Below are 25,162 nucleotides of genomic sequence, written 5' to 3'. Positions count from 1 at the left end.
TGGTCGGAAACTCTACGCGCTGCGCTATGGAGACACGTTCGATTTATATTCAATACTAGAATTTAAAGGACTAATAAAAATATAGGATCTTCTTTCAATGCGCAGTAGGGAACGCAACGTTTACCGGCAGCCAGACGGGCCGCATGCTGTTCTAGAGAGCATAGTAAAAGATATATCAAGAGCCAGACGTCTTAAAATACTTGTTTTTTCGGACGTTGCTAGCTCTCGTACTATTAGTAGATAAAACTATAATAGATATAAATAATAAATATACAGAGTCCTCGATAAATCATACAGAAATAAATATACAGAGTGGCCCATTGGTCTGGGGTTGTCCTCGGATTCAAGTCCATATCCAAGTCAAATATTGTTGTTGACGAAGACATAATTTTTTTCTATAGGGTGATTCACGGCGATGGTACGTTAGACGTTATTATTATTAGATTTTTGGAAACTATTTCATATCTCATAGTTTTTATATTATACTTACGTATACATATCTCTTATAGTTTTCGAGATAAAAAATAAAGTATGTGTGAAATTGACAAAAACATGATCTTGAATAGACATTGGTAAAATCATAAAATGAAATTTTTAAAGTTGAAATTTGGGATATAAGTTAACGAAAAGTGATATATTCGATCTATCTAAATCAACAGATTGGATATTACACAGAAAGAACAAAAAACATTTATTTTGTTTGTTATAAAACTGACCAAAACTTTGTTATTTTAAATTCAACCCTATGTATATTTTTTTTAAAATCAAAAGACTAATAATATTACTTTTCAACGATATATTGTCACGTTCCTATATCTAAACCTTCCGGTTTCTTAAGTAGAGCTATTTAAAAATAAATAATTCTTTTATTTTAATTTCATTTCAAGATATTTCGTTGCCATGACAAATTTAGAAATTTAGCAAGTAAAGTCTAACTCATACATATAATGTTTGAATATTTGTCATGGAAAAGATTTTCTTTAAACACAACAATGACTTTACTGAGCAAACCACACGGTTTAGGTATAGGAACATGATATATTGTTGTAAAACTGTTGTTATGTTTTTTAAATAATATACATGGGCTTATACTTAATATAGCAATGATTTCAGCCATTTTATAACAAACGGAAATAAATACTTTTGTGATCTCCCTGTTTGATATCCAATCGGGTTTGTATTCAAGATAATGTTTTTGACAATTTTACACATGTTTTATTTTTCATCTCGAAAACTATTAGATATACCGGGTGCATCTCAAAAGTGGCTCACCCCTATAACTTTTTTATTTTGTCAGATAAAACGAGATTTGGTATGTTAGTATACGACATAAATTAGGATTCATTGACGTATTCAGTTGTTTTTGGTCACTTCCTGTTTCACCGGAAATGACTACAACTTTTGATTTTTAAATGACACCATCGGTATTTTTTTACTTTATTCGACAGAATATGAAATGCGCCATCGCCGTAAATTACACTGTATAATTTAAAAAAAACGGGAGCTAAAATTTGCTAAAAGTTCTAGCCATCTAACTAAATATATAAACAAATATTATATTTTCGTTAAAAAAGTATAAATAATCACTTGGATATATTAAAGACGAATAATTCTGATTAAAAAATAAACACATTAAGCACAAGATTGGTAAAACATTTTATTACCAGACATTAGACTGTTTTCGAGAAATTGTTATGGCGCATTTTGATTAAAATGTTCAATTCTCTGTTCGAATACTAAATGTACACGTTAAGGAACTTCAGATGATTGTATAAAAGAAAGCTATTTGCAAGAATAGAAATATTGTTGAAGAAGTCTACACGAAAGAAAAATAAATGATTGTTAAAAATATTAAACTATAAATATATTACACTAACATTACATATTATTGTGGTCATTTGTTGCCAAGTTTTTTTACCGCTAGATGAAGATTCTATACATAGGATGTCCCACGTAAAACGAATAAAAATCAATATCTCTTACTATATTAACTTGGCATAGCATACACCAGAAAAAAAACCTCTGAAGCCTTTGAATTAAAAAAAGTATACAGGATGTTTCAATGGAAACGCGAAAAACTTTAAAGAGTAATAAATAAAGGGTTGTTTGTTCTGTAAACGTGATCCTACCATTACGGAGTTCTTGTAGTACAAAAATAGCAGAAAAATGTTTTTTTTCTTTTCCATTCAAATTTTCGATTTTTCGATTCTGGTTCCAACCAAAATATATACAGATCAAATCACTTCATTGCAAACAAAATTCATTTCAAAAAGATACACAGTATTAAGAGAGATATTAACTTATCTTCGTTTCAAGTGGGATGAGCAGCGCCATATAAAAAAGGAAAAAATGTGACAAAACGCTCCACCCAACTTATTAGGGCTGATCTGGCCCGCCAGATGGCGCCCTGGTACCTTCGTCGTTGGTCTGTATCGAGACCGCCACGGATGGACTACCCGTCGACGTTTGAGAGTCGACAGTTTCGACAGTTGTGGGTACGGTTTGGCTCGACTGACTAGAATTGATCTGAAAAGAAAAAATATATCGGTGTAGTAACACGGAAAGCCGTATCTGAGAATATTGAAATATACTGGAACATTAATAATATTTTGATGTTCCAAAAACAGTAACTCTGAAGAGGAAAAATAAATCAGTATAGTAACATGAAAACCTTTGCCTAAGAGTATTAAACAGTACACTGGAACATTAATAATATTTTGATGTTCCAAAAACATTAATCAAAATAGTTAAAAATAGATCAATGTAGTAAGATGGAAATCTCTACCTAAGAGTATTAAAGTGCATTGGAACATTAGTAATATTTTGGTGTTTCATAACATTAATCAAAACAGCTGATCTGAAGAAGAAAATAGGTTATTGTAGTAATACTGAAACTTCTAAGTAAAAATACCTCTATCTAAGAGTATTATTCAAATTCATTGGAACATTAAAAATATTTTGGTGTTTCAATAACATAATTTATAAATTTCATTACCTATTATCAGTAAAATCATTCATTCTTAACTGTTCAAATTTTCTAAATAAATATTGTATTCTATAAATTATAAAATCATCTAAATAAGACCAGTAAAATATATTAAAATATTAACAAGAATTAAATGTTATAAACATATTAAATTATATACATTTCCTCATTTTAGATGAATACAAAGAAATATTCTATTTTAAACGTCTTATATAAATATTACACTAGAAATATTCGAAAATAAAAAACCTTTCTATTAATTAACCACATTTATATGTATTGAAACATTAACAAAATTTGCATGTTCCAAAAAATATAATCCTTAAAATTCTATATATTTCATTATTTAGGCAGAGCTACCTCACGTTTTCCATTAAAAAGAACTGTCATATTTTTATAGTTTATATCCTATTTCGTATTTATAAATCAAGAAAAAATTATAATTTGGAAGCTTAAATTAAATTAATATTTTTAAAACACTCAGTATTGAAATTCAAAAAAAGAATGAAATGGTATTAGTGGTTTAACACTCAACTAATACTATTATATACAACTATTTGTTTGAAACCTTAAAAAAAGTGTAAAAGTTTCATAGTTTAAAACATGTAACTTACTGGTTGAGCAATGGTGCCGATTGTGGACGTTGTCGTCGTAGAAGTGGATGTGGCAACAGTTGACACTTGGCTAACGGCAATCGTAGATGTTTGCGTCGTAGCCGATGGTCGAACTGCCGAGAACAATTGCAAAAATCTACCCCTGAAAAAAAAGTCATGTTTTAAACGTGCATTTTATAAAGTTGGAAAAACATTTGGGAACATAGAACTAAAAAAAATAAAACGGCTATAAAATACTCTATTCTACCGTCTCCCATATAAATTTTTCGAATGACGATAGAAAAGTTTTTAATAAACTCCTTAAAATAAAACAAATTTTATACGAATTCTACTTTGAGTCATAAGAAATAGGCCAGTAAGCGAGAGTTTTAGGGTCCGAATTCTGAACACCTGCACCGATTGACGTGAAATTTTAACAGTTAATAGAGATATACAGAGAAGACCAGGCTACTAGTAACATAGCAAGTTGCCGGACGAATTTACGTGCGTTCGTACTCGAGATTCACTGCCGGCTAGTCTGTGAACAATAATAATTTTGAACAATACGGGCATTTGTGGCCATCTTGTTGAAACCAGACATTGTGGAATCTTTATCTCAATAACTCACGAATTCTAGGGACAATCTGCTGCTGTAACAAGTCCAAATACTTTGCAACAGTTAAATTACCCTCTATAAAAAATGGACCAATCATATGCTCCCCTATAAAAGCACTCCAAATATTTAGCTTTTGAGGATATTGCGTGCGTACCTCAAAATATCTGTACTTGTGTAGGGTTATGACGACTCAATAAAGGAAAACTTGATTCGTTGGTGAAAACTATACGCCGAATAAAGTTTTCATCTAAATTGGCCTTTTCCATTACAGATTCACAAAACGCCATACGCCGAAATTGGTCTTCATGGAAAATTTCTTGAGTTTTGCGCGCTTTATACGATCGGTATCCATTCCTTTTAAGGACTTTTTTAACCGTCCTAAGTGAAGAATCTGTTACCTCAGCAATTTGATTACTTGAAAACGTGGGATTTTGATCCGCGGTAGCACAAATGAACACTTGCTTTAACTCCTGTTCTTCATTAATCAACACATGAGGCTTTTTGGGTTTTTGGATTTTTCATCAGGCTTCTTTTCATCAGGCTTTTTGGGTTTTTCAAAATTATTAATAACTCTTGATATAGTAGGTAAAGACGGAATTGGCCTGTTTACAAAAGTTTGTGGAAAAATTGTTTGTATATCCCGATAAGATCTATTTTGGAAATACTATTTACTATTTTACAATTTGAATTTTCTCACAAACTTCGTAAACATCCATTATTTTACTTAAAAAATAAATTTTACACGAGAACTGTCGCGAGAATCTATGTATTCGTCTTGGCTATTAAAACACGAATAAATACAAATTCTGAAACATTCTTATCATAATCTACCTATGTTTATTTTATCGCAATTCTTCGCCTGCTTTTTATCCGGCGGACGGGTATACGCTAATTCGTCCTGTTCTGCCTATGTTACTACTACGGTGGTCCGGTCTGTATGTAAGAAACAAAAGTTACATAGTACCGATGTGTGTCACTCCTTCTCGGGGGTGAAAAATTACCACAAATGGGGTACCCATTTTAATTGCAAAAATTAATAAAGGGATGAATTCTAAGCAAAAAATGTTCTAACATTTTTTCAGAAAATTAATATTTTTCTAGTTGATTTTGAAAGTTGATCTAAAAACTGCGTATTTTTCTGCCATTTTTTATAAATAACTCGAAAACCTTGCATTTTATCGCAAAACTCATATAAAGCAAAAATTAAGCTTTGGAATAACTAAACGATTAATTTTTTGTTCATTACCGTAGGTGTATTTTTAATTTTCGAAAACTAAAAAAAAATTCAACCTTTTACCGTTCGTAGCTCAAAAACTCGCGGAGTTATGATAAAAATAAAATGGTAATCTCATTTTCTCAAAAAAAGACTTTTACGATAAAACGTAAGGTTTTCGAGTTATTTATAAAAACTGGCAGAAAAATATGCAGTTTTTAGATGAAAAATCAACATTTTCAATCCTTAAATAACTAAAAAATGTTACAGAACATATTTTATACTTAGAATTCATCCCTTTATTGGTTTTTGCAATTAAAATAGCTGATTTATTTTTCACCCCCGAGAAGAGGTGGCACTCACCCCCAGGATGAAAGCACACATCGCTGCTATGTAACTTTTGTTTCTTACATATGTACAGGGTTGTTCACCACATACGACACGGAATATTGTAGTTAAACGATTAGATTTATACAAATTTTAAGTTTTGGGTTCGTTGAAGGACTATTAGAGCTATAATTTAGAAATAATTTTAAAAGATACAGAGTGTCCCAAATAAGTAAAAAATGATATAGTTGTATTTTTTTAAATGGAACACCCTGTATATTATTCTATTTTTAGATTTTACGATTGAAATAAAGGTAAATTTTATTAAGATTTATCACACTCAAACCTTACCGTTTTTGAAATATTTTTAATTTTGACAACTGGCACCACCGCTGTACAGCTATTCTATTTTTGATTTTACGATTGATGGCCGTGAGTATATTTTCTATTTTTATTTATCACCTCAAACCTTACCGTTTTTGAAATATTTTGACTTTGGTTAAAATTGTCAGTGTTTCATTTAAAGGGCTTCATTTCTCAAAGGGTATCAAAGTTTTTAATACTAAATATTTACTGAGTTTATTTATTAAATTGTTATTGTGTTGCAATAATAAAAAGGTTTACTAAAACTTTCGTTTAAAATTCATTATTTTAACGCGACGGTAATAACTTATTTAAATTTAAATGGAACACCCTGTATATATTAGGGAGATGAATCATATAATTTAATTGTCTATCAAATTGTATTATATATTTACCTATCCTTCCAAGTTTTCCTAGAAAATGCATTTTCTTATAATTTAGACCTCATTTATCAATATACCCATGGAATATTGACATTTTAGATAATAAATGTTCAAAATGTCGAGTTTTAACAAAATGATAATATTACTACCCGAACAAACATACATACATACATAGATAGTTACATGCCAAAGCATGCAAAAAAGAAAACTATTTAAATCTTCATAAAAGAGTATACCATTAATTAAATGGTCCACCATTATTTCCGCCCAAATACTAATTAATTAGCATACTTAATATGTTCGTGAATAAATGATTCTAAATAAAATGTGGATTTGAATCAGAAATCAATATAATAATAAGTTATAAAAAATAGTAATGTCTCTTGTTGTTTACAAATAAGCATTTGTCAAAAAATGAAATATCATTTTTAAGGTGTTACTTTTTACCACACTGTCTAATACACATAAAAATTCAGTTTTTTAGTTTTTGGAGCAATTATTATTAATCAACGCAAACAGTCAATTAATGTAGTTTGAATACTGGAATCATATTAATTGGTCCTCTTTAACAAATATTTAAACAATTTAAATAGTTTTTTTTTTAATGAAATAAACAAACTACATCGACAATATTAGTATTTGTACTCTTTAAAAATTTGGTACATCTTTAAAAATAATCTTAAATGTTAGTATTCCATGGGTATATTGTTAAATAAATTTAAAATTACAAGAAAATGTATTTTCTACGGAAACTTGAAGTTATAGGTAAAAATGGTATAATACAATTTGATAGACAATTAAATTGTGCATCTGACTCTTATAAAATATACAGGGTGTTCCATTTAAATTAAACAAGTTATTGCCGTTTAAAGCTAGTAATTATTTAAAACAAAATTTTAGACACTCTGTATAAGGTAGTATAATTTTAATTATTGCAGCACAATATCTGATCAATAAATAAACTTCAGTAAATATTTAGTATTAAAAACTTTGATATCCTTGGAGAAATGAAGCCTTAAAATATTGACTGCAATTTCACAAAATTGAAAATATTTAAAAAAACTGTAAGGTTTAAGTGTAATAAACCTTTATCAAATTTACCTTTATTTAAATCGTAGAAACTAAAAATGTAATAATATACAGGGTGCTCCATTTAAAAAAATACAACTTTGATATTTTTTATTTATTTGGGACACTCTGTATATTGTAAAAATATTTTTAAATTGTAGCTCTAATAGTCCTTCAACGAACCCAAAACTTACAATTTGTATAAATCTAGTCGTTTAGCTACAATACTCCGTGTCGTATGTGGTGAACAACCCTGTATTTCTTTATTCTTTGTTAAAATTTCACGTCAATCGGCTGTGAAGAATTCGGAGGAAATACCCTATTTTTACCCTCGCTTACTGACCTAAAATACAAAAAAAACTTAACCGAAAAATTAAAATAATCCGATACTGGTTAAACAAACATAAAACTCACAAATCTATTATGATTTTCTTCTACAGATCTGTTAAAAATAGCCTAAATTTTATTCTCTATGAAAAGTTACAAAAAGTACACTGTAAACATAATAGAATTTTTTTAAAATCGTAGTTATTTTTTATACAAGACGATAAAATGGTATTTTTTCGTCGACCGAAAAGATTAATTCACGAGCGATGAAATCGCGAGTGAATTAATTTCGGAAAACGATAATGCAATTTTATCGTCGTATATAAAACAATATTTTTTTCCATAGCGAGTTACGTTTTAAAAAATATTCAGAAATTATTGTTTCAAAGAATTTATTACGAGTAGAAAAAATATTGTGCTGGGTTGGCGTTCGTTTCTATGTAATTTGATAAATAAATAAAGCTGTCTCTCAGGGACGGGAAAGTGAAATAGCAAAAGCGGTTCCACCGTTTCCACGGAAATTTCAAATAAAATAGTTCCAGCCTCAGGCGCTAGGTGGTAGTGCAATTAATTTTTAGGTGAAGAAGTTGCTACTAGGTATTGCCAGATGGCGTTAAATCAGAATTTTTTTGTAGTTTCCATAGTTTCCAACGGCCATTGTCATAATATTGTCAAATTCTCAAAAAATAATTATTTTGAAGTTGTCATAGCGCCAATCATAATATTATCAAATGATTATCAAAACGTTTTTCAAACTATAATTTGTTATATGTGTTTTAATTAGACAATTCCTTTTGTTTGTGGTCCTAAAAATATAATGTAAGTCTTTTGTTTTTGCCATCATTTAAGTACCTTTATTTTATTATATTTATATTTACTCCATTTACAAAACTTTGGGCGTATTACGTTGATCTTGTTTTCTTATAATAAATGATGTTTAAATATTTGACTTATAAATAAAAAAACTTTAAAATAATAAATAATGTACACATGTTTGAGGCTTTAATTTTTATTTAATAATTGTATAAATTATACTGTTAAATCTTATTTTTTAAGCACATCACAACGATACTTGTTATTAGTATTGTTGAATTTGTGTAAAAAATAAGATTTAATAATCAAATTTAATTAAAGGCCCGCGCTTCGATCCATTTAAAATAAGCCCTACTCAATAGTCCATTCTTTTTCTAGCTAGGTATATTCTTTGCTGTCTCTTTAGTTGTCAGTTTTGAGTCAATATTTTTTAATTCTCTTTCGTGTCGATTGCTGATTGAATTGGAGCCAGAAGTAGCTCAAAACGAAATAAGGAAATTACCAACAGATATTCAGGCTGAGACGACAAACGCCATATTCATTCAAAGTATTTCTATTTAAATCCCGAATAACTTATGAAAAAGAATTCAAAAATTTTCAAAAATGAAAGCAATTAATGCCCACTTGCACCGTATGTATAAACTTTGTTCAAAGCCTAGACAGTGATTAACTATACATATTTTATTATAGTTAATCACTGTTTAGCCTTTAAACAAAGTTTATACGAACGGTGCAAGTGGGCATAAAAAACGTGCGAGAAGAAATAAAGTTTTGAATCTATCTTCGCTACCCTTGTGGTTAAAGTACTATGTTATCTACTATTTTTGATAGATATAAGGCAATTTTAACAGTTGGTATGGAAAAAAATATAATTATTAAACCGTAATTAATTTAGTTAAATAATGCACACATTTTTCACATTATTTAAAAAATAAGTATAGAGTATAATATATTTTTAAAAAGCTCATAACAAGGCAAATAAAAAAATATACAGGGTATCCCATTTAAGAGAACAAAAGTAGCACAAAGTTTCACAAGCAATATGAAGTAATGTGAAAACCGCATCTTTGTATCTCTACTCGTAAACGAGAAACGCTGTAAAGCACACGAAAATAGGACACCCTGTACAACAAAGAGCGCGTTGGTGGTAGATGGAAAACATTTAAGAACACTGAATCACCTTCATATTTGAGCTGATCCACTCATCTCAAAATTACAAGAAATCTATAACAAAACAGAAACACCAAAAATTAAAATATTTGCGCCTATACAACCAAAAAGCGTCACCCGTCTAGCCGCTACCGGGTAACTGACTATTAATCCACACAAACTTGCACGAATTAATTTTGATTGCTTTGGTTTCAATCTTTTTTTTTCGTAATTTTTTCAGTTTTTTAAGGAATTTTATTGCTGTGAATGTTCGATTTTAAAATTGAATATTATCTGAAGTGTCGATCGCCTTTGATAGTAACTTACTGATAGTAAGTTACGGGCAGTTGCTAGAAACCTCAAAATTTTGTGGGTGTGTGTGATATATTGTAAAGTTCAATACTTATATTTTGTTCAACTGGACCGATCTTGAAGATTTTTAAGGAATTTGTTTTTATAGTCTATAAAATGAATAACTTTGAATTTTGACCGTTATTTTTTACCAACATGGCAAATATAAAATCCCTCTATCAAAAAAGTTACTGATATTCTTTAAATTGAGTGCCTGAACGAATCAGATAGGTAACTCTTTTTACTTTCGTGAAATAGAAAATGAAAATAATAAAACAAGTGACAGTTCTTCCTTTTCTTGCAAATATCAACACAAAATGTAATAATTGTCAAAAGTAAAATGTTATCAGCTTTTAACATTTCTAAATATCAGACCAATGCCGTCTCTAATAGAACAGCCTCGGAGCGAGATTTATGACGTCACGCTAGTTAGATACTTACCGATTAATAAATATGTTGTAGAACACATGGAAAACATAATTATTCCCCGTGTTTTTGGTTTGTATTTTAAAAATGATAGTTTACATGAAATATACATAATATACAGTTAATAAATACTGGCAAATAAACTATCAATCATACAAATGCAGTACATGATTTACAATATACATATAATGAATAGGTACATAAGGTAATAGGTAAAATGTAAAATATATTATAAATTTTGGGGTTTGAAAATCGATCTAATTTAACAAAAAACATTCAATATCTACTAATAGTGATGTATTATTATTTGCATTCACAAAATTTATATGTATATTTTGCAAGTATCAATGTTCGAAAAATTATATTTGCAAATAATACAATATCATAAAAAAAGGCGTCAGCGATGGCTATGAAATAAAGATCGCTGTCATTTTATATGTAAAATTATTCTAAAATTTTTGATTTTTTTGGGATTTAGGTTCGGGAAAAACGCTGATTAAGTTTTCATTTGGATTTTCATTATTTTTTTTTTTGGTTTCAAAAAAAATGTTTTGTCTATTATAGCCTTCATCAGTGTTGTGTCATATGAAAAAAAAATAGTGTCGAATATAATCCAAAAAATTACATATAAATATTCACAACCTAACCAACACCATATAATGTTTTACTGCAATTAATAAAATTAATATAAACTTGGCAAAAGATGACCACATATTTTTTAAAATTATTATTCTTAACACTAAAACTATCTACATTGACTATGGAGTACGATTTCAGCCATAATCAATGTAACCAAAAATAAGAGGAATAATTATGTTTTCCATTTATTCTACAACATATTTATTAATCCGTAGTATCTAACTAGCGTGACGTCATAAATCTCACTCCGAGGCTGTTCTATTAGGGACGGCATTGCGTCAGCATGGCCGTAAGTTGCTAACCTAATAAAATTAACACTAGAAAAGCCCGCGGGAACTGTCAAATTCAAAGTTATTCGTTTCTCAGACTATAGTACCTCTTTTTAAATTGAAAATGAAGGTTTCCATCTGGCAATTATACGAGGTGAAACAAAATGTTGATATTTTGGTGAACGTTTGAAACACCCTGTGGAATATGTTAACAAAGCAAGAAATTTAAAAATAATTTTATCATCTAGGTACGTCTTTTTTAGATAATTTGTTTTTTGGTTCATCTCAATAGCTGTATTTTTATTAGAGATATTCGCTTTACAGTAATTTTAGCATTGATTTTGGATTCTCATCAACACACTTATAAAATAGTGTTTTTTCCATGGCAACTGTTAAAATTGTCTTATATCTATCAAAAATAGTAGATAAAATAGTACTTTAATCGCAAGGGTAGATTAAATGATACTTTAACAGCGAGGATAGGTTAAAAACTTTATTTCTTCTCGCATGTTTTTTAATTGCTTCCATTTTTGAAAATTTTTGTATTCCTTTTCATAAGTTATTCGGGATTTAAATGGAAGTAGTTTGGACATGGCGTTTGTCGTCTCACCCTGAATATCTGTTGGTAATTTTACTTATTTCGTTTTGAACCATTTCTGGCTCCAATTCAATCAGCAATCGACACGAAAGAGAATTAAAAAATATTGACTTAAAACTGACAACTAAAGAGACAGCTTTATTTATTTGTCAAATTACATAGAAACCAACGCCAACCCAGCACAATATTTTTTCTACTCGTAGTAAATTCCTTGAAATAATAATTTCTGAAAATTTTTTAAAACGTAACTCGCTCTGGAAAAAAAATTATTTTTTAAAGTTTTATACACGACGATAAAATTACATTATCGTCTCCCGAAATTAATTCATTCGCGATTTCATCGCTCGTGAATTAATCTGTTGGGTCGAAAAATAACTATTTGTAATATCACTGTCAGGAAAAGTCATATTATTATTGTTTATTAACGTTTACTTTCGTAGTTTAGTAGAGATGGCTTTAAGATGGTGAAGTATCGGCTATTGTTACTTTAACCCTTAACTGGTCCGGTAATAGATATGTATCATAAACGGTCCGGCGTAGTTTGTATGACTACGTCTTCTAAAACGTTAAAAAACACACAAAAACTAAAAAATAACAATTTTTACTTCATTATATATTATATTATGTATTATTAAACTAATCTAGACAAAAATGGGTTCAATTGATACAAACTTTCAGAAAATATAGTACAAAATAAAATAACATACATATAAATTTAAAAAAAAAACAATATAGATTTTTACTAAACTCTAAAAATAAAACCAAATTACTAACAGTCATTACAGTATAGAAACAAGTTTTTAATACTATATGGTAAAAAAATAAGTTATAAAACTGGAGTTAAAGAAAAAGTTTTAGTTACAGCATGAGGCGAATTTCATTGTTTTCCTGAACATGTTTTAAATAATGGATTCGTACATTCCAGGCAATAAAAATAATTAACTAGGACATAACATTGTCTTTGACTAGGATAAGAACTCTAGGATAAAAATATCTCCAGTAGCCGTCTTCTGGTTGTACAGGAATTGAAAGTATTCTACGTGGAATATTTGACATTGTCAAACGCATTTGTCTGGCAGATTGTCGTATTGTCACTTTCACAGTAGGTGACAATCCTCATCATATCATTTTAATAGAGTTTCCTCATAACTAGAGTCTCCTAAATGCACTCTTTTTTGAAGATCCGGTTATATTTTACAAAAATTTGTCAAACATAAAATATTACACAAACGGTCCGGCGTCGTCTGCGAGATTACGGCTTCAGTAACTTCTTCCAGAACTTCTAAAAAACTAACGCACCTTGGACACAAATATGGCTATCAGTTGTTGACCTAGAGGGGCAGGATTAGCTAGAACGTTAATCGTATGGGCGGTCCCAGTAACTAATGAAACTCAGTTAATTATTTCGCGTAGTCTGTCAGACGACGCCGGACCAATTAAGGGTTAATACATCATGGTAGATATTAACTTGTGGACTTAAAACCATATCTGCTAGAGTAACTGTCCAACAGACAATAATAATATGATTTTTCAAAGGCAGTGACACTACATAAATCATAAACACTATTTTACAGGTCTGTTGTCTAGGGCTAAAAGCAAAGGCATGGTTTTAATGTAAAAATTACGAACAAATGTAAGTGTCTTCTTCAAAAGCGATTATCTTCAAAAAAAAACTATTGACAAAAAACATAAACTATCGACACACAAAATAAAGATACACCTAGATGATAAAATGACTTTTAAATTCCTTGCTTTGTTAACATATTCCAGAGGGTGTTACAAACTTTCACCAAAATAACAACATTTTGTGTTCCCTCGTATAATTGACAGACGGATACTTTCATTTTTAATTTAGGAAGAGATACTAAAAAGTCAAATAAATTAGCTACAAACTGCTTAAAAGATCATCAGAATCGGTCTACAAGAAAACAATATACAGGGTGCTACAAATTCGAGGTACGAGCATTGGTATCCCGGTAACCGTAATAGATACAAACATAGATAAATTGGAGCAAAGTTGCGCTTTAGGATGTTCACCAAGATGCCATCAAAAAAGTTTTAAAAATTTCAAGGATTGCTGAGATTTTTGGAAAAAATATTTTTTTTAAAAAATGAATTTTATTTTTTCCTGTCGTTACTTTTAAGAAAATCGAAAAACTAATTGCACATTCTCATACCCACTTTATAAGGGCTATCTGATAGTATTTTTAGATTTTCATATTAGCTGATAATTTATGAGATACAGATGCCAACTTATTTTTTTTTAAATACGGACCTGCATTTTTTATTTCAGATTTCGAAAAACCTCGATATCCTGAGTACAATGATATGCCACACTTAATTTTTTTTTTCGGACATTTGAACACAATTCATTTAAACTAATTCCAAATCCAGCTCTGTTTTTTTTTAATATTTAATCTATTCATCGTTACAATATTGATAAGCTTTCAAACTTAACAATGACGTGGAGTAAAACATTGAATATGGAAAATCAAATGTAATAAAATAATAAAGAATAATATACAAATGAATACATTTACTTGACGTCATTTGTAAAAGTGAAATCAATACATCTCAACATTTACAATAAAGGGTACAAAATACATTCGGAAGTATAAGAAGAAAGTTCAAAGAGCTATAAATAAAACTGAAGGAAAAATAAATTTGTGCAATAGGGAGGGTGGTAACCCTTTCGAACATGTAGAGCATTAGAAACTAGTTTGAAGAAGTTGATTTATTTATAATAACTACGATTAATATTACGCATATTATTAGATCGCACACTGAGATTTCAAATTAACAATAAAAAAAGTTAAAAATGATATCTTTAAATTGCCTGACCTGGATATAATTTGTATTTCCCAATTGGTTAGGGATTTAATTTTCCTTATTAATGTTAATTAGCGTTAATCAATATTGTTGCAATGCATATAATCAGATTAAATAATTTAAAAAACAGAGTCGGACTTGAAATTATTTTAAATAATAATTAAATAGTTTTGTTATTATTATTATTAAGGTACACAAAACAAAAAAAAGTATAAAGTGTGGCATATCATTGTACTCAAGAGAACGAGTTCTTTTAAAATCTGAAATAAAAAATGCAGGTCCGTATTAAAAAAATAAGTTGGCCTCTGTATCTCACAAATTATCAGCGAATTTGAAAATCTAAAAATACTATCAGATAGCCCTAATAAAGTGGCAATGAGAATGTGCAATTAGTTTTTTGATTTTCTTAAAAGTAACGACAGGAAAAAATAAAATTCATTTTCAAAAAAATCCGTTTTTTCCAAAAAACTCAGCAATTCTTGAAATTCTTAAAACTTTTTTGATGACATCTTGGTGAACATCCCAATACGCAACTTTGTCCCAATTTAACCATGTTCGTATCTATTACGATTACCGAGATACCAATGCTCGTACCTCGAATTTGTAGCACCCTGTATAAAACTATAAATTACATGAAAATTTTAAGGTGTCAGTTTTTCGTGCCGGTGATTGTAAAACGTGCATCTAGTAAAAATCTATTAAACAACTGCAAAACTTAAAAGAGTAGTCTTGATCATGATCTAGCATTTCCTCAGTGAAACGTGATAAGCTGGTAACTCCATTTTTTATGTGAATAAGTTTTTTTATACCATTAGAAAGAGAAAAAAATACTCTATAAGTAGGGAAAGCAAATACATTTTTTCCCATTAAAGGAAATTTGCTATTTTACTCAATAATATCTGCTAACTCCCAGTGATCTGAAATAGCCACCGAAATGCTGCTATCTCCGTAATTTCCGTCACGATCACGCTAAACCAAATAACGGATTCTTACTCGTATGATTCTTTAGTGCAGTACGTCGATCCAGGGTCGCACTAGGCTAAAGGGGCCCGGGTAGCAATGGAAGGAGGGGCCCGTGTGGATTTTTTTGCGTATTTTTTCGCCTTACGTTTTGGCCAATTTTTCCCTATTATATATAGGGTGAGTCTTTTAAATAAGTGCAAATATTTTAGGAGTAGTATATTTCGACCCAAGAAACACGATTATAAGGTTTTTTGCGCGAAATTTTCTTTTTTGAAAATTTGGAATTTTAAAAAAAAATGGAAATTTTTTCAATTTTTAGTTGAAAACATACTTTCTTTGTAATATGGCAACATAGGTAGTAGATTAAATTTACAAGAAAGAAAATCCAATGATTCTCAAAATTATAGCAAAAAAATTAGAAATTTTAAAAGCGAAATAATTAGGTTGTTTTGGATTTATTTCAAAAATCGGTAAAAAGAAAATATTATGTTTCTTTTATCGAGATTTACCAGCCTTGAAAATATTTGCAATTATTTAAGACTCACACTGTATAGAAATCAAGGAACTACCCTAATGCAAGATAAACCAATCCAATGCGAATGCCATAATGCAGTGCAAAAGCAAAAGTTGTTAACAATAAATAATGAACTATAAAGGGGGCCCGCGAAGGCTGGGGCCCCCCTAATAGTTATATATATATATATATATATATATATATATATATATATATATATATATATATATATATATATATATATATATATATATATATATAATATGGCTAGTCCGACCCTGCGTCGATCCGTTCTGTAAATACTGGGTATCTGTAACGGGTAAGGGGAAAAACGAAATTCTGTATATACAACCAATTCATCGTCGTGCTATAAATAGTTTACATAACCGTTACTTACTTGTACAGGAATTTCCATAATACCTAATGAGTTTTATTTTTTTCAATGTTTTTCCACGCAAATGATACATAATTTTTATAAAAATTAAAAAAATAAATAGAAAAGTAATCAAAATTTAATAAAATCACGCACTGTTTTCCAAGCTCGGTCTACTACCGTTGTATCAAAATTGGGATAAGCATGGAAGGATTCTACCATATCTTCTAAGAATTATAAGTTTAATTTTTAAATTATTTTCATATTCGTTAAGTCCAAAATGTTGCTATTTCAGTTCTTTAACAATGCATTAAAAATTTATTCGTTTTTGGACTTGTATGTTTTGCTTCTAGATCGACGATATTATAAATAACATATATATGATTATGAATATCATATTTTTTAAATTTAATTGATTATTTCTAAATCTGTTTGGGTAATATTCAATTCCATTTTCAAAATTTTAAACAATAAAGGTTGCTATCTCCAGAAGAATATTTTTATTTCCTATTTCTGCAAGACGAATATCTGCTATCTCCCTATTGTGTCTGAAAAAAATGACATGTAACACGAAATATTAAGTTTTATTGTTCCCCAGCAAATAAAATTCTTATCTCTTTATCATATTAACGCATGAAAATACTTTCTACATGTGTATATATCTTTTTGTACCTTTTTTTTGCTCGCCTGTAAAATTATGAATAATGGAGTTAGCAGTTTATCACATTTCACTGACGATTTGTTCATCAGTACCAATAATAGTTAACATTTACTGTTTTAAGATGTTTACTGTAACATACATATTATTTACCTGATTATTGGCAGGGTACCATTTCCAATTGTAGGGCCATCTCTAGGCGGTGCTGGTTGCTGTTGACTTGTCCTTATAAACCGCTGAAGCTGTTCCTGTTGTAAAATCACCGGCAATTCGTAGTGATGGAAAAAGTAGATCATCGAGTGCTGCAAATGGAAAAAACACCGATATAGAAAAAGTTCGTCATGTTTCTTGAAAACTGTATCGAAAGGTCGTAAGAAATATCGACAAAAAGCGGATTTTTTTCTCCATTTTTCGGCATTTTCGGAATTTAAAGTCATTGACGTTCGAAATGTCATTACATGACACTATTTCGAAAATAGATTAAAGCTAATTTAGGTTAACCAGCATTCAAACTATACAGGGTAACCTTAAATAATCTGTCCAGTACGAGAGCTAGCAACGTCGGAAAAACAAGTATTTTAAGACGTCTGGCTCTTTGATATATCTTTAATTATGCTCTCTAGAACAGCATGCAGCCCGTCTGGCTGCCGGTAAAATACTTTACTATCAGAATATAAACGAATATAAAATAAATAAGTCTTTGTCCTGACCCGGATTCGAACTCTAAATCATCGGTTGGTGGTCGGAAACTCTACACACTGCGCTATGGAGACATGTTCGATTTATATTCAATACTAGAATTTATAGGACTAAATTAATAAAAAAATATAGGATCTTCTTCCGATGCGCAGTAGTGAACGCAACGGGTATCGATAGCCAGACGGGCCGCATGCTGTTCTAGAGAGCATAGTAAAAGATATATAAAAGAGCCAGACGTCTTAAAATACTTTTTCGAAAACGTTGCTAGCTCTTAGAATAATGATGAGTATTGTTTGATGAGTAATAAGCTTGAATCAACAATGAAATTACTGTGTCATTTTTTGATTCGTCCATAATTTCTACATTTATTGCTTTTGTCCACACTGTTTCTAACTAAAAATTGTACAGGGTGGGTCAACTTCGACGCTTTTAAATGGAAACACCCTTTTCTATAGGAGATAGACAAAAACTAATATCGGTGTCTGGAGCTCAATTTTCATCAAAAAGATGATGGTGAAAACCGCATATCAATATCTGTTACCGTTTCGGAGTTACGGGGTGTTTTTCAAAAATGTGCATTTTTAACAAATCGCTGTAACTTTTTTGTTATGGAAAATTTTGAATTTTTACGAAAACATTTCCAAAGCACCTTTTTACGTAGAATTTAATGGTTGGAGTATATTTTTTTTAAAATTAATAATTTAAGAGTTATCAACAGAAAAATTGATTTTTTATTTGGGACACGCTCTATATTTTTAATTAACTGAAAAGAATTTAAAATTGCCTTTCCAAAAATATAGCACACTTGATATTTTGTTATAATCCCCTTCGAAATACAGAATTTTTTAAAGTTCGCCACTTTTAACTAGTAAGCTATGGACCCCTTATTGATATGCCCTTAATGGAACTCGAAAACATATTTTTCCAGCCCCAGAACGCTGAAGTTATCAGCAAATTTTTGCAACCAATTTCAAGAATAATTGAATAGCTAACCAAGATCCCAGCCGTTGGCCGTCGAGGTCGCCTGACTTAGTGCCCATGGATCTAATCCTATGGATATATATTTGCGGAAGAATAAAGATTCCTTATTCTTCCGTATAATCTAGACAAGAATTAGAAATAATAAGAGGGTATCTTTCACCCCCACTGAATCAATGAATTCCGCGAGAAATGTTCAAAAACTGCCTCGTCTGTCCATAACAGAAGACGGTCGATATGTCGAACACCTGTAGCAAAATATCATGTCTTGGTTTGCTATTTATTTTTATTGTTATTAGATATAGTTTAAATGTGTTGATGTTGGTTAAATATATTTTAAATTATTATAGAATTCTGCATCTTTCATAGCAAATATTATTTTCGTTTTAATTGATGCTCACAGCTAGAATTTTTTTGCATTACAGCCTGTGCCGTTCAAAGCCTACTTATTGAAAGCGGGCGAATTTTTATATACTCTATATCTCGAAGAGGAATCGAGCAAAGTATCAAGTGTGTTATATTTTTGGAAAGGTAATTTTAAATTATTTCCAATAAATTAAAAATATACAGGGTGTCCCATATAAAAAAACAAATTTTCTGTTGATCATTCTTAAATTATTAATTTTAAAAAGATTATACTTAAACCATTAAATTCTACGTAAAAGGGTGCTTTGGAAATGTTTTAATAAAAATACAAAATTTTTCATAGCAAAAAAGTTACAGCGATTTGTTAAAAATGCATATTTTTGAAAAACACCCCGTAACTCCGAAACGGTAACAGATATCGATATGCGGTTTTCACCATCATATTTTTGACAAAAATTGAGCTCCAGACACCGATATTAGTTTTTGTCTATCTCCTATAGAACAGGGTGTTTCCATTTAAAAGCGTCGAATTTGACCCACCCTGTACATACAAATCAATTTTCTTATCAACATTATGTGTTATATTTGGATATCTTTGATACACAACTTTAAATTCATATGGTTGTGTATACGTAAACATAATCTCTCTATAGGAACACTGATTGATTTTCTATCCTATAAAATCTGCAATAATGGCAAATGATCAGTGTGTAAAGTGAATACAGACCCATATAAATATAAATGAAAATGTTGAATTGATCGTGTGGCTGCAAGTGTTTCTCTTTCTATTTGACTGTATCTATTGGCCATATTGCCAGGAGTGGCCACAACCTCCCCGAAGCCTCACATATGGCGCAGTGTCGAACAACTTGGTCCGAGGAAGCGACAGAAATCAACACATGATGTCACCATTATCTCACACAGGGTGAAGGACTGAAGAGAGTATATCTTAAAGTGTATTTCTTTCACTCGCACCTGGAGTTCTTCAAACGAGCTACATCAGTACAGCCATCTATTTTATTTCAATCATTGTTGATCGCACCATATAAAAAATTAAACTCTCACAATAACGTCTCTTCGAATCGTCAGTCCTTTGACCTCGTCTTTAAGATCCTATACCGTATGCTTTACCTCCTCCGCAACCCTTTTCTCTATACACAACGAGCAAAATAACTTAAGCAATCGACGGGGGGCGGCAATTTAGCCGACGGCGACATGTCGTCCCCCCCCGCCGTCAGTCCACACGTCACGCGTTCCACCGGGGGGTGAAAATGGGGGAAGAGTGGGAGTCGATTTCCCCGACGGAATAAACAGAGTGAACCACGTAGAAGCCGCGGGGGGCGCCCTTCCCAGTCGTTTCGGTTGATTTTGCGTTCGGAAGGGCGTCAAATGAACTATCGGGCTCATACTGGATGTTTTATTTTCAAGTCTAATTATTTAACGGGGAAAAAGATAGTTATTTTTTATACAAGACGATAAAATGGTATTTTATCGTCGACCGAAAAGATTAATTCATTGAGTGAATTAATTGCGGGAGACTGGGAGACGATAATGCAATTTTATCGTCGTGTATAAAACAATATTTTTTTCCATAGCGAGTTACTTTTTAAAACATATTCAGAAATTAATATTTCAAGGAATTTACTACGAGTAGAAAAAATATTGTGCTGGGTTGGCGTTGGTTTCTATGTAATTTGACAAATAAATAAAGCTGTCTCTTTAGTTGTCAGTTTTGAGTCAATATTTTTTAATTCTTTTTTGCGTCGATTGCTGATTGAATTGAAGCCAGAAATAGCTCAAAACCGAGGGGTAAACCGCAGAGGAATTATGGTGTACACTATGAAGGAATTCTACAGGAATTCCAAGGAATTACGAGGAATTCCAAGGAATTCCATAGGAATTACTAGGAATTCCAATTATTTCCGTAAGAATTCCAATGAATTCCAAGGAATTTCTTAGAAATTTAGAGGAATTCCACAGGAATTAAGAGAGGAATTACAAGCAACTTTATAAAAATTAACGAACATTAGTAAAACCATGAATACTATAATAGGTAGTACTAAATTTAAAGAAAAACGTTTTGCAGGCGATTTTTTACTATCCGTTTTCGTTTTAGAATCGCTTCCAAAAATTCCCAATATCAAATATCTACAGGTTAGATAGATATTCTCTTTAATTTAATATTGTACCCCTCGATTATATATCTAAAATATATTCCAATAGTAATACGGCCGAACCACCTCGAGAGATCTACTTATAACGTTCCCTGATTTCGCCATTTTAAAGAAACCCTCATAAGATTTTTTTATTCAGTACTCAGAAAGTGTAAAATTAATACAACTTTGGGTGCACTTCATCAATGATACCATGCGTAATCTTATGGAATTTACTGGTGATCGTATTATGACGTGCAACTGAAGTTTTATTAATTTCCTTTCCTATAGATACGAGTATAACTAGGTACCTATCATTTTCAAAAAATCTCGAGAAAAATTAATTTTAATAAGTAAGTTCCGACATATTTCCAGTATTTTCACCTCATGATCCCCTATTAGTCCTAAAATTTAACTAAAAACGTAAATCCCGTAAGAGTACTTTTTATTGTTAGATCTAGTACCTCTATAGAGACATTAGACATTTATAAAAATCACCAGAAAATTCATAGCGGAACTGCGTGAAACCGAGGTGGCAACGCTGGTTCAGACTAAAAGAGTTACCGAGTTTTAAAACATATTCAGAAATTAATATTTCAAGGAATTTACAAGAGCAGAAAAAATATTGTGCTGGGTTGGCGTTGGTTTCTATGTAATTTGACAAATAAATAAAGCTGTCTCTTTAGTTGTCAGTTTTGAGTCAATATTTTTTAATTCTTTTTTGCGTCGATTGCTGATTGAATTGAAGCCAGAAATAGCTCAAAACGAAATAAGTAAATTACTGTAAGAAAATCTACAAAATAAAAGAATTAGTTTTTGTAAATACTGCTGTGTTAATACAGCGGAGACCAACTTATTAGCAGTGATTTACTATTAAATAAATTTGCCTAACGGACCAAAAAATGCCTAACGTTTCGGAAAGTATATCTCTTCCCGTCGCGTCGTCGGAAGCAAACAAAATACAAAGAAAAAAACTATTTAAAACTTTCTCGGCCGCGTGCCCTGTAGAAGTTTACGGTGTAATTTTTTAAGGATATAACTTGTTTATCAAATTCTAAAATCAGTACGAAACATTTTTCAAAAAAAACATCCGTGAGTTTGTAATCAAAAGAATCATTATTACATATTCTGCAGATAAAAATAAGTAAAAATTATTATTACAATTATTATTATCCAATATTTGGATGAAAATTGGTGTCTGGGAGTTTTTTGACATTAGAAATTTGATTTTGATGTCAATATGACTCCTACTAGTAGAGGGCGCCACCTACATGTGTACATGTGTATTTTACAAAGGGATATTTTTTACGTAAAAAGTCACAGAGATGTATATTTTTTCACTCGGTAGTTTTATACAGGTAAGGACAAAAGGTTATTACGCTTCAAAACTGTTAAAACACATGTAGGTGGCGCCCTCTACTAGTAGGAGTCATATTGACGTCAAAATCAAATTTCTCATGTCAAAAAACCTCTAGACACAAATTTTGATCCAAATATTGACGTTACTTCAGAAATTATTTGGAAAAAATCAAAATAAAAATGAAACTTCTACACCCTGTATCTCCGAAACTAAGCATTTTAGGACATATATTTATACGAACTTTTTTACTTATTTTTATCTGCAGAATATGCTGCCGAAGTTTCCGGAATACAGTTCGGACCACCCTGTATATATTACTTGTAAATTTCTTTTTTTTTGTTTTTAAGCTTCATTCAGAACTTTTCTTTTTTTATAAAAGTATAAAGTTTCAATTAAACTTTATACTTTTTAGTTTACGATCACTAACATGTTAACACATACTGTTATTTGCGAATTATTTTTAAATTTAACAACTAAAAATACTAATATTTTTTTTCTACAAAAAGAAAAAAAAAATACACTACATCGAAAAATAAAATAAAATAAGGCTTCTTTTTTGCCGTCTTGGACGTTTTCCGATTTTAGAGACGCAACAAAATATTACGAAGGAGGAAAAGAAAGATCTTAAAAGAAATGTAAACGAAAGATGAAATGTACGTAGCCAAGGCAGCGTAAAATGGCGAGTGTTTAGAGTAGTTTTCCTGGAAAAATGGGCTCGCTGGACCGCGGAAAGGCTGTTTTCCCGGATTTCTTGACAGATTCATTGCAACAAGAGAGACAAGCAAAGGGAATACCAAAACTAAGATAGAGAAAAAGATCGGTAATGTTAGTTTGAAGTCAAATATTTCATTAATCTACAGTAGAGGTTGCAGTATATTACATATATATCGGTAATATACGAAATTCAAAAAATAATTAGTTTTCTGATAGAAGGAAATATATAGTCTGATTGTTTGTACACTTAATGTCAAAGGAAACTAGATAAAATCAAGAAAAATATACGATTTAAAACTAAATGTTAAATAACTTAAAAACGATTTATTTTAGGGATAGGAACATGTATAATCAAAAAGTAACGAATTAAAAAACATTTTCACTAGTGAAATAAAAAAGTGGGTTTCAATTTGAAAAAAAATACTTATGATTATATTTTAATAGTTCAATTCTATGACAGCTACGACCAATATATGACATTCGAACAATTTAATTCTTGAAATACATAGCCACATGTCTTCTCTTTATATCACAATGGCTGTGGTAATCACTATGTTTGACGTTTAGGCTATATAGATTTTTTTGACAGGTAATTTTTTAATTTTAAATATTTTTTTCTCAAAAACAGTTAATGTCAAGTATAGAGTAAATTATATCAAAATACAGAATTTAAACATGTAATAAAAAATGGGGGTACCCATTTTAAATAAGAAAGTTGCTGTCAACTTGCGGTACTTCCGGAAATGACGCCACATTGAAAATATTTTTAATCGATAGATCTCGTTGTGAAACAATGATGAGCAAAAAATATCTGATTTAGATATTGTAGTTCTCTAGACACTTCGAATGCGCGCTTAACCTGAGACATCCTGTATACAGAAGGATATTAACTGTTAAAAAATAAGTAAAGCTTACCTGTGTAAAAAGCCAAGATGTTACAAGGGTAAGTCCGCTGTACTGACCATTAAATCGGTAGTGGTAGGCGTAGAATAAGAAGTGGTAAAGGTAGAAGAATCTGAAACAAAGAAAAATAAAATAAATTAAAGTTGCCTTCACTAATGTTCCTTCCAATATCCTTACAAAATAAAAAAGTTATTTTTTGTAAACACCTCTCTGTGTTGAATCCAAAAAGAAAGTAGATTGTCAGAAGCTTTTTACTAGTTTAAAAAATTTGCCTAACCAACGAAATGCTTAACGTTTTAGAAGGTATATTTCCACCTGTCAAGCAAATAAAAACAATGAAAAAAAAAGAAATATCGATTTAAAATGTACAAATTTTCATGGTATACGTTTTATTTATTTGTTAAGGGCCTCAGTATAATAGTCTAAGAGCTAGCAACGTTTTCGAGAAAGTATTTTAAGACGTCTGGCTCTTTGATATATCATTTATTATGCTCTCTGGAACAGCGTGCAGTGCGTCTGGCTGCCGATACA

At 30.4% G+C, this 25,162-nt stretch overlaps 1 protein-coding gene across 1 annotated transcript; it reads right to left on the bottom strand.

The window, feature by feature from the left end:
- Nucleotides 1–1,327: 1,327 nt before the first annotated feature.
- Nucleotides 1,328–24,734, bottom strand: LOC115888596 (ras guanine nucleotide exchange factor G-like; the record flags this gene model as incomplete). The annotated part of the gene is given in 4 exon segments (XM_030908360.1): nt 1,328–2,526; nt 3,601–3,742; nt 17,612–17,760; nt 24,644–24,734. Coding segments are annotated over 3 exon segments (435 nt in total). The 3' UTR covers nt 1,328–2,376.
- Nucleotides 24,735–25,162: the final 428 nt, after the last annotated feature.

This window comes from Sitophilus oryzae, unplaced genomic scaffold (assembly GCF_002938485.1).
Source record: "Sitophilus oryzae breed Bouriz unplaced genomic scaffold, Soryzae_2.0 scaffold_802_pilon_pilon, whole genome shotgun sequence".
Taxonomy (NCBI): Eukaryota; Metazoa; Arthropoda; class Insecta; order Coleoptera; family Curculionidae; genus Sitophilus; species Sitophilus oryzae.
Note: the sequence above shows the minus strand (reverse complement) of the source record. Positions and strands in the feature narration are given on the sequence as shown.